The following is a 15,869-nucleotide window of genomic DNA, read 5'->3' on the forward strand; positions in this document are numbered from 1 at the left end:
CAACAGGAAAATGCCAACATTACATACAAGGAATAGAAACGTTAACGCTTGGAAAGGGCTAGGCAGGGGGTGTGCTGTGACTTATTACACTCCAAGTGATAATTTCACCGTTACGTTATCCGTCCTCCTAACCCCGGCTGGTGTATTCACCTGTTGCCTTGCTGAGCTTTGAGTGTGAACTCTCTGGGGCAGGGACAGTCCTCTGTCATTTGTGTTATTTGCATGGTAGTAGTGTATGGATGGATATTTGTACAGCTCCTAGCACGTGGGGGCAGTGATCCCAGATCAGGGCCTCTGGGCATACTACAATGCAAATAACAAAAAGGAGGCAAGTACAGAGAAGAGGATTTGGGCCCCCTGGGAGGGGCACTGCTCTCCTTCCTCTAAGGATCACGTAAAATAAGCAGGTGGCCATGGGTGATCTCTGCAAGGAGCAGCAGTATTAAGGTTTTGGCGGCGGTGTCCATAGGGGACATATTGTACAACGAGGATCCTCCATTGGTTCAGACCCGTGGCTGGTGGAACTTGGCCATTGAAGTCAGTGGAGCACTGCTGATTAACACCAATTTGCCCCAGCTGGGGCTCTGGCCCCAGTGGCCTCTGGGCATGGAGGGAAGGAGCACGAGGAGAGTGCAGGAGTCACTCCCCTTCCCCGCTCCTGCAGTCAGCTTGAATTTAAAGCACGCTGGGCGGAGCAGTTAGGTGCACTTATCACTGGGCTGTTTTTCACTCCCAGAATTACTGGCAGAGACAAAGCAAATCACATCAGAGTCACCCACAGCAAGTTCTACTCCTGCAGAGTCCTTCCTAGGGGAAGAAGCAATTACCCTCCTCTCAATCCCATTGTGTATGTCTACACTGCACTGTAGACCCAAGTTGAGGCTCAGGTTTGAGAGCCAACCCCGCCCTTCTGTCCACACACAAATCAGTCTGACTCGAGTCAGCTACTCAGGACCCAGGTCCTAGGACCCACTTGGCACAGGGGGTCTGAACCCAAGTCCCACTGAGACTTGAGTCCAAGCCCTGTCATTCTGCAGTGCGGATGCAGCTCAAGCCGCAGATCCAAGTCAGAAGGTCTGCATAGGGCAGCATGGATCCATTAGCCCAGGTGAGAGACCACAGGTCCAGCAATTGTAAACCCAGGTTTACAATGCAGTGTGGATGCTCCGGCCTGGGCTTGGACACACTGAGTCCACTAGCCCGGGTCCCACTGACCCAGGCTTACAATGCAGTGTAGACACACCCATGCTGTCCTGCTGCACAGAAGCCCAGCTGGAGGGAGTGTCAAAAGCCTCAGGCTGAGATCAGAGGAGTCTAGCTGGTTTCTGCCCAACTCTGGTCATTTTTTTCACGGATTATAGCCCCAATTAAGCTGAAATGGGGCTTTTGTCAGCCCCTAAGGAGAGGAATTGCCATCGAAAAAGCTTATTACATGTGGAGGCGAGAGGAGAAGGTCACCGAACAGGCTGTAGACATGCATTACTATCAGGGGAAAATATCCTAATGGCAGACACATGTGAGCTGTGTGTGTGGCCATGGGCATATGTATTCACATGTGTATCTGGGTACTTACCTATTGGGGGAGTGAGTGTGTGTGTGTGAGAGTGTGTGAGCGTGTCTGTGTATATGGCCCTGGGCGTGTGTAAGGGAGTGACTGCGACCCAGATCCTCACTGGCAGCTATACACCTTGGAGGCCCTGGGCCTGGGAGATCCGTGGCTGCGTGTGTTCGGGAGGCATGCTCACGTGATTACACTTCCACATGGGACAGTCTGAGCACCAGCAGAAACTTCAGACGTTCTGTTCTCAGTAACCCTTTTTCTAACCTTTATTGGATTTATCTACACACCCCAATCTCTCGTGTAACTATGGCTGCGAGTAGGTCATTTGCAAATTAAAGAAAAGGAAGATTATGCTGTGAGGATCCGAGAAGTTGGCCAGACTCTTCAGTACGATGGAGATGGGTAACCACATGTCCTGAAACCCGGGAGGCGAAACCACATGCCAGCTGACTCCTAGGTTTGGGGTGATGTCACTGTGCCCCACGGCGATGCAGCTCAGTCACCGCGATGCAAGAAACGTCACCCCTTTCCAAAGCAAATATTTTCTGTTATGTGAGAAATGAGGGGCAGGGGTCTACAGAGCCCTTTCCCCACCTTTGAGTCCCTAACACCATGCTGGTGTTTTGGTTCAGTGCCAGCTCAGGTGGGGGGAATCACCCCTGTGATCATGTGCAGCCCCTGGGGTTCTCTTTGAGCTCTCATCTCCCCTGCACAGAGCCGCTCCAGCGCTGCCTTGCTTGGGAGAGCTCACAATGCAAGCGCCTATCTCACGGCACATGCTGGGCTCAGTTGGTGTATGCCAGCATAGCTCCATTGACTGGGTTGGTTTGCAACAGCGGAGGCGTTGACCCTCTAGTGAAACTGTTCCAAGGGCCTGTTAAAAAAACTACATTTCCTAGATACAATATAATCCAAGGGCAGGGATTCCAGTCATCCATAAACTCTCTAACACCGCCACTGTCCCCTTCGTAAGGGGCCTGGGATAAAATGGTTCTATGCTGACATATACAGCTGGAGGCATCTCCTGTTGCTCCTTCAGGACACCTCGTGTACATGGAACAAAAACCCCAAGCACTGTCAGGTTCTGTCCTCCGGTGTCCGTGCCTTGTTGTGGTGGGACAGTTCGCATGTTCTAACAATCCCTAGAGTCTGTGTCGGCGGGGGCTTCTTGCTCTGTGCAGGTTCAACCAGGCTGGATTGGTCTGTGGAGGAGAGGCCGGACTAAACAGACACTCTGGTCCTCCAGGTTGGGGGTTAGGCACAGGGCTAGCAACCCTGTCCCGTAAAAAACAAAATATGTTACGGAAACAGCAGCGGAGAAATCGACCATTACTGTGTGTGATGGCCCGCAGGAGTCAACAACCCGTAGGACTGGCAGTGGTGAAAGCCGAGAGGAAGCCACTGGCATGAAGACTGAAGTGCTCACCACCAAGACAAAAAACAAACTTGGTGTTTGGAACACACGGACATCTCAGCAGAGATGAGACGCTTCAGCTTACACATCCTGGGTGCCAGCGAGAGCAGATGGACGGGATCAGGAAGATTAACAACAGCCTCGGGCCATGTGCTTCGGACGGAAACTGATTCCATCACCAGAGTAGGAATAAAATGGACACATGAAGGCAAGCCCGAAAACAACATGGTGAGGAGCTGTGGAAGCCGAGCTGAAAAACCTGGGGCACAGCTGGGGAACCACTGGAAGACTTGCCAGAAACAGACAGGGGTGGAGGAGCTTCGTCACTGCCCTAAACACCAGAGACGTAATGGGAACGTGATGATGATGATGACGGTCAGGTTCTTACCTCTGGGTTTTCATTCTGGAGAGTTCACAGGAACAATGAATGGTCTGTCAAAGGCATCAACAATATTCCATGCAAACGACGCCGAGGTTCAGAGACTGACTTGTTCCTGGCATTAAGATGGTAATTTCTCCCTGTCGGCCCCGGGGCCCGCAACCGCAATGCCGCTATCTGATATCATTTGGCTTCCCTGCTATGCAGGTCTTTGCCTGACTTTTGTAATGGGATCCAGGAGTCCTGGTGGATCCCCAGTGCCTCTTAAACAGTTAAGTAGATGTAGCAGCCAACTGCTTCATTTCATCTGCATGTGATGAGGAGGTTGCAGCCTTTCCTGGGGAGGAACCTTGCCCCAGTGAGCCAGTCCTTGGTTGGCTCTAGACTGGATTCCTGCATTGCACTCTTCCTGAGGCTGCATCTGGAGATCACTTAGAAACTACAACTAGTGCAGAATAGCAGCTGCAAACTTAGGACCTGAGCCAATGACTATGGGAGTCTTCCCATTGGTTTCAATGGACTTTGGATAAGTCCCTTACTTGGCAGAGCTCTTCACAGGAGACTTTGTTTCCAGATGCAATTCCTGGCACTTTATGGTTGGGATCATGGCTACCGCAGAAACACCCCCTCTCCTCATGTTCTGTCTCAACAGCTGTGATCAGTCAAATCACTCAGACTGAGAGTTTCCATTTTCAGGACCAGATCCAAAGGCCATTGAAGTTAATAGGCATCTTTCTATTGATTTCAGTGGGCTCTGGATCAGACACCCAGGGGCTGGAAGTAGAGTATCTTCACTTAGAGGTCACCAGCTGTGGACTCATGCCGCATACTGGTCTGAGAGGCCAAGTTTATTGACCTTCAATGTGTGTTTCAATGCCCCCCTATTTTTGCTGGCTTTTCCTGAAGGGGATGAGCCGGAGGGGCCAGCACGGTTTAAGGAAGTGGTGCAGAAATGTCAGTGAGAACTTCCACTGACACTGGGGGTCACTTTGTTAATTGTTCACTTCGTTATTTCATTAGCACATTTCCAGCTGAGCCTTAGAGAGTTCGGCAAACATGTTTTATCAACCAATCAATGTCGCACTCATTGGTTTATTCATGCCCACTCAGTGAGGTTGTATTTGGGTCTCCAGCAAAGATTATAAACACACTGGTCCAGTTAATCAGAGAGTCACATCGGGGTGAATCTGACCCACAGTTTCCAGTGAAATAACTAACCAAAATTGGCAACTGTTTCTATTCATGTAAGGCCGGATCTGAATGGACCCAATGGATTTACACCCGCACCAGCTGAGGATCTGGCCCATTACATTTTCCAAAGCCACTTATGAATTCTAAATCTTGAGGCTGTAGCACCTCCTTGATCTAGCTGCATGAACGCCAGATGGTTTTCTGACCTGCTGTCGGAAAACAAGGGCAACAAACTCCCGTTCTTGCATTTCAGCTCGATGGGACTGAGTTAGCTACATTATTTCAGTGCAATCTGAATAACTGTTTCTGAACTAATCTGCAGAGAAGTGTGAAAGTGTCTAGGTTTGAGCAGACATCTTGACCCAGTGTGTGCTAATTGCAAATACTGTACCAAGGTGTGAATCAGCCCACAAAGCCCTGGGTTAGCCTTATTTCACCATCAAAAACATTCACCACAAATTACTGTCTGTAAAAAGGGGGACTCTAATTACCACGAGCAGTTGTCAAATACAAGAGATTTGTGGCTATTCCTATTTGACTATGTTGCACTTAAGACCTAAAAACAGCTGTACTCAATAAAGGCCCACACACATCATCAGCAAATGGGGCTTTCTCCTGGCAGTTTAATACTGCTCCCAAGGCGGCTTCTGTTGGATCTAGAGGGGGCCTGATATGGGGCCATCAAGTGAGACTGGGTGTTTAGTCTAGAAATCCTATTCTTTCTATTCCAGTTCTTGGTATCTGAATGTAATGATGCCCTGCTTGGGTCACCTACAGCACTGAATCCAGGACATCTCACGCTACAAGCGTGACCTGGGTCTGCAAGCTTGAAATCAGTAACAGACTCATACACCTTTGACAAGATTCAGCCACTAAAGGGAGACAAAAACACACTGGGCCAATGCGTTTCATGAGCAGGAGGCTTCAATAGGAATTTTGCTCAATTAAGGGCAGCACGCTTTTGTAAAGCCACATGCTATCTGAGTCCTTTGGAACACCTGAACATTTATATTGTCCCGGTTAGTCTGGTTACTTGTCTGACTGTAGGTGCCAGTGTACGGATTTCAAACTGGCCCAGGAAAACTGATGGAGGAAACTTCATGAATCAGTGTCTTTGGATTATCTCTGAAGGTCACAAAGCTTCACCAGGTGTCTTCACCACTGATAGCTTAGAAGGAACAAAGTGGCTCTATTGCATTGGCCCAAGCAGCAAGGCCAGAAACTCCTGTGTGGCCAAGAAGAGAGAGCTGGTTCAGCAGGCAGAAGCTAGCTCCAGCAGTATGGACAACCCCAGGTGTTCAAATCATGAGTCAGCTGCCACCCCAGTACAAAAAGAATCCATGAGATTTTTAAAAAGCCTTGATTCTGATGTATTCACATGATTCCAGCAGCTGGGGCTTTAAGAAAAAAAAACACCAAATATCCTGAGACTCTCAATAAAATTGCCAGAGTTTGCCACACCACTACAGGCTCAACATTCCCATTGAGGTGCTTGGGAGCCTCACCTGCATACGAACTACAGGACAGGTCCCTAAAATGTTAGGGTTCTTTATTTTACACCTGGTCTCCATCTGTGGAGCAAGCCAGCCAATTATTCCAGAAGACAACGCCAGTGACTTTTCCCCCTTAATGAATTGGATCCAAATACCAATTGCCTTTGGCCCATTTGGCCATTTTATTCTTTTTAAAAACCCAGCTCCTTGGCTGAGCCTGTCAAAGAGGTTTGCTGGGACAAGCTGCCAGGGCTGGGATCCAACCTCCAGAGAGTCAACTATGGATGGGCCAGGCCTGGGCAGCAACATTTTGGCTCTAGATTCTGGCCACCCCAAACTCTGAAGGTGTTTGGATCTGGCAGTTCGGATGAGGCCCTGGTTTAATGTCAGTGCATCATACACATAGGTTCATAAATCCGTACAAGCCAGTTACAGGAGAATAGTATCTGTTATATTGGGGCAAATGATTAGAGAGAGAGAGATTAGATGATAACTGAAGAGATGAGAGGCTGCACTCATGTTATCCTGTCTCCCTTTTCAAGGGAAGTTACATACCCTAACAGCTCAGCCATCAGCCCAATGATGGTCCAGTCAACTATGTGCTCTCCCAAGGAGGGCATTGGAAATGCCATTTCTCAAGACATGTAAAACTTGCCTAGACAATGTATTCCAAGATACACTGTAGGGATGGACTAGACCAGGGGTCAGCAACCTTTCAGAAGTGCTGTGCCAAGTCTTTATTTTTTCACTCTAATTTAAGGTTTTGCGAGCCGGTAATAAATATTAACTTTTTAGAAGGTCTCTTTCTAAGTCTATAATATCGAACTAAACTATTGTTGTATGTAAAGTAAATAGGTTTTTAAAATGTTTAAGAAGCTTCATTTAAAATTAAATTAAAATGCAGAGCCCCCTGGACCGGTGGCCAGGATCCAGGTAGTGTGAGTGCCACTGAAAATCAGCTCGCGTGCCGCCTTTGGCACCCGTGGCATAGGTTGCTTATCCCTGGACTAGACAATCAAATAGGCCTTTTCCATCTTCAGCTGCTATAAGTGGCATGGTCCAGCCTTCATCCGCTGAGTTAGTTTTTTCCAAGCCATTGAATAACTGACAGCGTGTAAGCAGCCCGCTCTTGCTTGAGTGATGCGGGGTGCCCGTGTGTTTCACATGAAATGAAGGGAAATTAGACCTGACCTTCCTAGCATGGTCCTAGAAGACGGACATCTCTATTGCAACTCTCAGTGCCATGGTCTCCTGCTCCTTTTATTTCACTTTTTTGCCTTCCCGGTGAATTGCAAGAGGAAATCCTCCTCCAAATGGTGCAGGTCAGAGCTGAGACAATCGGTATTAGAGTTTCCAGCATCAGGGCTCCTTCTGCTCTCAGTTAAAGCACTGGAATCCAGAATAAATCCACTGAGCTAAAAATCTCGGTGTTACTCTGGATTTACACCAGAGCTGTTTGTATGGCATCAGGCACAATGCGACTGGATCCTCTCTATAAATAACAACAGGACCCATTTGTCTTGGGTTATTTAGATCTGGATCTTCACTTTGCATAAATCAGCATAAATCCACCGAAGTCAGCGGAATTCTGCCAGTTTACACCAGCTGAGGATCTGGCCCTTCGCGTTTAATTTTTTCCGGTTTTATGAGTAACTCCACCAAGCTAAAAACCTTGAGTGACTCTAGTTCATACGGTGTAAATGAGAACAGAATCTGGCCCCAGAAGGGATCCGTTTGTTTGCTAGTTTGTATGTATTTAGTTTTTGGTAAAATATGGGCCACTTTGCAGGAAATCAGAGGGAATTTGTGTTGGTGTTTAAAAGGTCACTTTCCTTGACTAATTATTCGGTAACCCCTAACAGCAGGGACCAGGGCCCCCTACCAACTAACACAAAGACGCTTCCCTGCCCCAGAGAGCTCACAGTGCACCGCAGGTGACTGACCAGACAAAAGGGAGGGAGTGGGGCTGGGAGGACAAGAGAACGGCAGACAGGTGTGTTCCAACCCCCTGTGAAACCCTGAGAACAGTGACAGATCTTCTGCTCCCACTGGCTCCCTCTGCAGGCAGTTTTCATCCAGTGAGGACGGATACATTCCGGGTATTTTTAATGTATATTTCACAAAAACCTGTTCTCAATATCGGGCGGGGTTTTACCATAACACCGGACCCACTCATTAAGTTCAACTACATCTCATCAGCAGCTAGCGTCTGCCCTTCCTTTGGCCAGGGTACCGTGGGTAGGCTGAATAACAAGCTGTCAGCTGGCCAGCAGGAGTCTTCAGTGCCTCCTGTTTGAAGTGCTACAGATACTTGGCTGGAGTGAACTTCAAAGGCAAACCTGACAGAGCGCTCAAAGGCCGCTCTGTCTCCTTTCTTTTGCCGCAGCTCTCCATGACCTGCCAGCTAGTCTCAGGCCTACCTAGCCGCCCCTCTGACGATGCTCTTTCAGGACAGATGTGGGACTAGGGCAAAAATGTGCAACACCCATTCTCTTCTCTGCTGGGCTTTACTAGCGGATTGGCTGTTATTTCACTACAGAGAGTATCGGTGCATTTCCACATCCTTCCAGAGTAACCTCGGTTTCATCACTCATGTCATTCTGGCTCTTTTCAAAACAATTTGCCCCATGGCCTGTATATTTGTACTGTTTCTTTAAATCGGTTGCAGGAAGCTAGACAAGATGGGCCTTGGGTTCTCAGCAAAAGTTCCCCATTGAAGCCTGGAGACACAGAGAGTAGCTTTAGGGATAATCCTGGATTTTCCCTTATTCTAATGGAGTTCAGTGTTGGAGGAAAAAGGCTCTTTCTGTGATTCTTTACCACTGCCAACTGCCAGGCCTTGCTAACAGAGAGAGAAACTCAGGGCTTGTCAATAAGATTTCGCACGACTCTTACATTACAGGAGTAAACGGTATAACAGGCAAATTTTTAAAAAAGCAAAATACAGCATCACAAACAAGGCTGGTTCAGGGCCATTATCAGTGCACATCAGGCTCTCACCAACTGAGGTTCTCTAGCCAATGAATATCAAGTTCCTTTCTGTCGGCATCGCGTTTCTGATTTCATAATTTGATGAAGCAAATCAAAATCAAGTGTGCACACATCAGCTGCCAAATGCACTGATTTCACACAGACACCTAGAGGCGGATTCTCCACTGTCTGGCACCTTATGTCAGCATGTGCACCTGGGCAAAGGGAGCGTGAAATGCTATCAAATCAGAATCCGACACTCACGCTGGTGCTGGGATTTCACTCCCCACTTTGCCCTCCCTGGGCCAGATCCTCAGCTGCTGCAAATCAGCACAGCTGCAGTTTACGTTTACAGGGCTGGAGAGATAGATAGATACTTGGGGATAGGCTAAGGACCTGGCCCACTTTGCCCAAGTATAATGATGACACAAGGTGCAGGGCACAGAGAATCAAGCCTTTATGGCTTCAAGGAGACCTCTTGTGCAAAGAAGTCGAGCTGGATTTGGTCCTCAAACAGCTCTGCCGGTCTCTTGACTTTGCCTTGCAGGGTTAACACAGCGAGTACTCGGAAAAAGAACCAGGGCACTAATCCGAATGCAAGTGCAAAAGGCAGCTAAGTATTGCCAGAGCTGCACAGTTGGCACAAGAGGAGCAGAGCACAGTAAAAGAGATGCCAGCATGGATGGTGAACATGCTCGCCTGTTTCTGTTCTGCGGCGGTGGGGGCTCACTATTTGACACTCCATTTCCCATGCCAGGGACTGATTTCAAGTCCTGCGTGTAAAACCCACGCTGCTCCTCATGTACAGCAGCACCCCCACTGCCCATTTCAATGCCATGATTGAGCATTATAAGGAAAGCAGAGAGCCTGGGCAGCTCAGAGGCCCTTCACCTCTGAGATCAGGACTAAAAGGAGCCAGCAGAATGCTTTCAGCTCAGCTCCTTCCTGGGCAGCGGTCCCCATCTCATTGTGACTGTCCCACATGCTTTGGCAGAGGGCCGAGCTAGCATTGCAAATTAGATCTATGCTGCCAGGACTGTGATCATTCCAGTTGGAGAGGGGTTGAGAGGGCAGTAGAGAATACATCATTCTGCAGGAACAGATCTGCCATAGCTGAGAACGTTGCTCTTTAACTGCCCCCTCAGCCTTTTGGGGTTTGCTGGGTTTCTTTTTCTCATTTTCTCTGCCATGCTTTCCATTTCTCCCCCAGTGCTGGCCCTACTGGATAATAGGAAATCTTCTCCTCACATTAGCCCATTTTCCAGCTAATCAAACATGTGTGACTTTTTCTGGTAGAACATTCATTCTGGTAGAACATTCAGTGTGACTTTTTCTGGTAGAACATTCATGGACGAGGAACTTCTGCTCTCCAGAGTCAGATCTGCCCCCACCCAATATATAGAAGCAGCAAAGAATCCTGTGGCACCTTATAGAGATGATTTGTAGCATGAGCATGAGTCGATAGTGAATAAATAGTCTTCTCAATGCAAGCCGAGAAGTGGGTATTCACCACATGCAAAAAACAAACATCTGTCTCTAAGGTGCCTCTTGATTCTTTGCTGCTTCTTACAGACTAACACAGACTAACACTCTTCACACCCAATATATATCAGTGAGCCCCAAATCCTGCTCATTTTCCTTGAAATTCCCTGGGAATTTTGCCTTGAGTGAGAACCTCAGGTTCTGTTGCTAGGTTCTATTCCCTGCCACTCCAAAGACCTCTTGGGAGATAATCATTCCTAGTCCTTCTCCTCCTCTATGAACCAGACTTTGAATTCAGTTAGGTCGGCGTGCCAGAGCAAAAAGTAATCGTTCTAGATTGGTACATTGCTGCATTGGCTTGTTCCATTATTTATGTAAGGACTGATTGCCTCTACATAGCATGAAAGAGCCAGTTTATCAATGTGACTTCTTCCCAACATGAGGTTCACAGTTAAACTTCCTGTTATGCAATCGGTGTGCCGTGCTGGTCCATATTTACTCCATGTAGAATAATCCAGGATCACTTTTCAGAAACAAGCCAGAGCGGGTGGGGGAGAGCATTAGTGGTGAAAATATCACCCTGCAAATCAGTGGATTAAGGGCTTGACCTAATGCCCCTTGGAGTCAGTGGAAAGACTCCTGCTGATTTCAATGAGCTTTGGATCAAGCCCTAAATACAGTGGCACTGAAGCTGAATATCCATCTATTTGCTTTTTTCATTACATGCACACCTGAGGTTTCATTCATGGCAGGGTCAGAAACAGATTTACAAACGTAGCATCCACACTGACCCTCTCCAGCAACTACAGGGAACCAGTCACTCTTATCAAATGAAAATAAAATAAAAAACCCTCGGGGGGAATGGAAAAAGAAGCCACCACAATGACTCACAGCTCACAGGGCTGGAGGTTTTTCTAATGTTTGGTAGAGGAACCCAGCATTCTGCAGGAGAAGAAAATGAGTTTGGTACCAGGGAATGGTTTCATCAGACTCTCCCCATCCATCCATCTGTCATATGCACACAAAACTAAACAGCCACAATTTTCATCTCTCTCTATGTATCCAGCCCCCTGACCTACAAGGTCCCCTACAATGGGAAAGCAAAGGTGCAGTGAAATTAACCATCTGTCAGTTTCCCCCTCAGGCGAATCCCTTAAGGAGTGATGGGGGAGGAGGGGGTTAAACCCCCCTCTTTTTTTTTTTTTAAATTTCCTTCTCCAAATTGCACTAGGCTGTTCAGGATCAATCTGAGGAGCCGGACATGGGCTTAACTTTGTAGGCATTTATTTATTTCCACCTTGGGATCAAAGGCAGCGCCCCCCTCCCTCCCAACGAGGCCGGATGGACCCCGCCAGGGCAGCTGCTTAGCCCCCCGGCCCTCACCTGCAAGCCCTTGGAGAGCGGGCAGAAGAGCACCAGATGCACCAGTCTCCGGAGCCGCCTCATGCTGCGGCGCTGGGGCTGGCCGAGCCGCACGGGGGGAAATCCAGTCCGCTCCCCTCCCTGCTCTCCGGCGCCGGGGGTCCGGCTGCAGCCCCCGGGGCGGGCGGGAGGAAGCAGCTCAGCCCCCGCCGCCAAGACAATCCTCGGGCGAGGCGGGGTCCGCGGCTCTGCTCCCCCCCGGGGGCGGGCTGGCTACCGAGCCCGGCTGCTCGGCGGCTGCATGGGGCACGGGGCAGCGGTGGGCGAGGGCAGCCGCTCTGCCCGCGGCTGGCGCATCCCCCCCGGCCCGGAGGCTGCACGGGATCAAGCCCAGCTGGCTCCGGCCCCGCTCACCCCCACGCCGGGCCGGGCCCCGGGGACCCCCCCGGGCCGGTGCATGGGGACCCGGACCGGCGCCGGGCTGACACCTCCCCGCGCGGCTGCGGGGCGAGCGGCGGGATCTGCAGCGGCGATGCCGAGTCTGGCTCCTAGCGCAGCGCAGCGCCGGAATTAAAGGGGAAGGCGAAGGGAGGCTTTCTGACGGCCGATAGGGAAGGGGAGGGGGGGTTGCTTTCCCCTCCTCCCCCCCCCTCTCCCGCTGCGCTGTGCGCCCCCGCCCGGCCCCCATCGCCCCCCGCCGGCTGGTGCTTGAGTCAGAGACAAGCTGGGCTGTTTGCGGGAGAGCCCTTTGGGGGAGACCTGGGGGGGGGGGCCGTCGTGTGCCGCAGGCAGGGGACGAGAGAGACAGGTCCCCAGTTTCTTTTCAATCCAGCAGCCCCCTTGAGGGTTTCCAGACCCCATTAAAGGCCCTCAGGGAACAAGGCTGCTCTGGCCCCTAGATAGAGGCCCTGGTTGCTGAATGAGCTTCCCCCTTTCATTTCAGTGCAGGGGGCCATTTATTTGCAGAGTGCCCCAAAGTGGGCCCTTTAGCCCATGAAATCAGCCCCCGGGGCTTTCATCTTGCGACTGCATCTGCTAGCCCTGGCCCACGCAGAGCCCACATGAGCAGGTCCCTTTGCAAGTTTGTGGTGGGGGTGACAAAAATCTTGTTGCATATCTGTCCCTTCTAATAAACCTAGGGCTATCTATCTATCTATCCCCATCCACCCCATCTATCTAACTCCATCCACCCTATCTATCGATCAATCTGTCTATCTATCCATCCCATCCACCCCATCTGTCTATCTATCTGTTGTAGGTACCTATATGGCCCTTATCATTATAATGTCTGAATACCTCATCTGAAGTCTCATTCAACTTCAGAGACTATGCCCAGAAAATGTGTCCCTAATGGGCTTTTCCTGCAAGATGTTCAGCTGGAAAGAATGTGTTTAGCTGACAAAAGCATTTCAATAAAGACACTGGTTTTTCTGACCAATAATTTACACATGCGCACAAAAGCGCCCTGACCTGTTTACAGTAACTAACCTGTGAGAGCGTTCTCAGTGCTACACGTTTCCCTTTTGTTTTATGTTCCAGTAGATGAGGCTTATCACAGAAACTCCACAGAGCTACTCTCATAGCCAGAAGGGACCATCATGATCATCCAGTCTGACCTGCACACCAGGCCACAGCACCTCGCCCATCCCCTCCTGTAATAGGCCCATAGCCTCTGGCTGAGTTACTGAAGTCCCCAAATCTTGATCTAAAGTCTTCAAGTTGCAGAGGATCCACCACTGACACTAGTTCAAATCAGCAAGGGACCTGTGTCACACAAGGCAGAAGAAGCAAAACGAAAAAAATCCAGGGTCTCTGCCAATCTGACCTAGGAGAAAATTCCTTCCCTGTAGTGAGAAAACAAATTCCAAGTTTCTTTCTTTCATCTTATTAATTTAACAGTACACTGAAAATAATAATAATTATCGTTGTTTGTATTACATAGAGGCCCCATTGTGCTAGGCATGGTACGAACTGATAGAAAAAGACAGTTCCTGCCCCAAGGAGTTTGCAATAGAAATAAACAAGGAAGCAGCACAGAGGGGGAAATGACCTGGGTAAGGTCACACACAAAAGTTAAAATTCATATGTTTAAAAGAATTGCTTGCCTGTGTTACTAAGAGCACTTTAGATTATTAAACCCACACAGATAGTTTTGGCGTTGGTTTGGTTTGGTTTGAATCTACTTTCCTTTTCACTGTGTAAGCTAGTTGTTTACTTTTGCACTTCACTCAGAGGGGACTTTGAAACCAGAATGTGCTCACTTTCACTTTAGTTTCCCATTGGTTTCTATTCAGTTTTCCTTTCTGGTTCTTATATATTAGCACAAAGCTGCTATTGTTTAAGTTCATAACCCTCTAGGGATGTGCTTAAATTAACAAATAAATAAAACACTCTGTTTATTTAATTTTGCTTTTAATATGAAAAAAATATTCTATTCATCTTAAATCCCTTCGAAAGATTTTATTACCTCTGCCCTGGGAGTTTTAAGCTACTAGTTAACAGCCTCCCTTTCATAACAAGACTGGATTAATAGCCAGCTACGGTGTCTGGAGGTCTCATTTACTCAGTTTTCTATGGTCTGATGAAGTTGCCCATCTTATTTTTAGTTTTAATTGGCCCAGGAAAACAGATAAGTCCCTTGAACTTTCTTTTAAGCACCATTTTCATGGAAAACATAGGGAGCAAAAAGAAGGTTGTGAGAGACATGTACCAAAACCCCTAGTACAAGTAGGCAAAGTGTCAAATGTCCCAAGCAGCAGGTGTTCCCCTTAACACAAAGAGATCAGCTGGGAGACCTCTGGCATAGACCACCACAGTGGGGTGTAAATATATTCCACTGGGCCAGGAGAATTGTTTATCTAAAGTCAGCCCAGTGAGTGGAAGCACATTTGAAAAGCATGTTGCCAATGTCACTTGCAGTGTGGGAAAACAGGACGTCGTACCGGATCAGTTTGTGCACTCATTGCACTCAGTGATCTGCCTCCAGCATCTCATGTTTTGGAGGAAACCAGCACTCCCCCATTCTCCCCCACAGGGCCAGTGCAAGGATATTTTGCGCCCTAGGCAAAACTTCCACCTTGCGCCCTCCCTGCGCAACTTTATAGATCCCAGGGGCCAGCCATGCCCAGGGCTGCTCCCCAGACCAGGTTCCCCCCTCCCCGCCCCCTGAACTCCCCTGGAGGGTGCACAACCCCCCCACGAGCCCACCCCACCCCTGCCACGAATCCACTCACTGGCTCTCCAGTGCCTCCGGAAGGCGGCTCCTCCCTGCTGAGCCAGGGCAATGCTTTCTGGCGCCCCCGACCACTTGGCGCCCTAGGCGACCACCTAGTTGCACTGGCCCTGCTCCCCCACCCCAAAAAGCCCATCTGCCGATCAGATTATTATATCCTTAAGCACAAGACTTTCCTGCCCCTATTTTAGGAGCTGACCCTGGAGGTGCTGAGCTAGAAGAGGTCAGACTAGATGATCGTAATGGGCCCTTCTATGATTCAGCTGTTGACTACAGTGAGAGTTGAGAGCACTCAGCCTCACTCAGGAGGTACTCAGCACCTTGCAGGCTCAGTCCCTTTGCCTGTATCACCACAAATGCTGCTATAGTCCATAAGTCCAAGGCTGGATCCAGATTCCGAACACTTCAACATTCATGGGAGTTCAGCTCTGGATTTTCAGTTCAAAGCATTATGAAGATAGGGAGGCAACTGCAAAAAGGGGATTAGCTCCTGGATTCAGAGTTCAGACAATCCCATATTTCAAGGATGTTTAGATGCAGGGTTTTGAATCAAGCCTGTAATGCCCTGGCAACATCCCATCATGATTCCTCTTCAGGACTTTGGAACCACCATTAGAGAATCCATCCCAGGTTTTACTGCAAGTTCATGGAAGACAGGGCTTTTAAGAGTTTAGTCAGTGCAGAGTGGATGCCAAGGCTCTGTAGTTCACTACCCTCACTGCCGAGCCTCAAGTGTTTTGCTTCAGGAGGCCCTCAGAAACCTGGAACACAGCTGGGCATGTGCC

The 15,869-nt window shown here is 49.1% G+C and overlaps 1 protein-coding gene across 1 annotated transcript in view; it reads right to left on the reverse strand.

Annotated features, from left to right (window-relative positions):
• Positions 1–12,007, reverse strand: part of DIPK1B (divergent protein kinase domain 1B) — a 38,063-nt gene extending 26,056 nt beyond the window's left edge. The window contains exon 1 of the mRNA XM_039506405.1: positions 11,874–12,007. Within this exon, the coding sequence (XP_039362339.1) occupies positions 11,874–11,936 (63 nt within the window). The 5' untranslated portion in view covers positions 11,937–12,007. The remainder of the gene's footprint in view (positions 1–11,873) is intronic.
• Positions 12,008–15,869: the final 3,862 nt, after the last annotated feature.

The sequence above is a fragment of the Mauremys reevesii genome, linkage group 19, assembly GCF_016161935.1.
Source record: "Mauremys reevesii isolate NIE-2019 linkage group 19, ASM1616193v1, whole genome shotgun sequence".
Lineage (NCBI taxonomy): Eukaryota > Metazoa > Chordata > Testudines > Geoemydidae > Mauremys > Mauremys reevesii.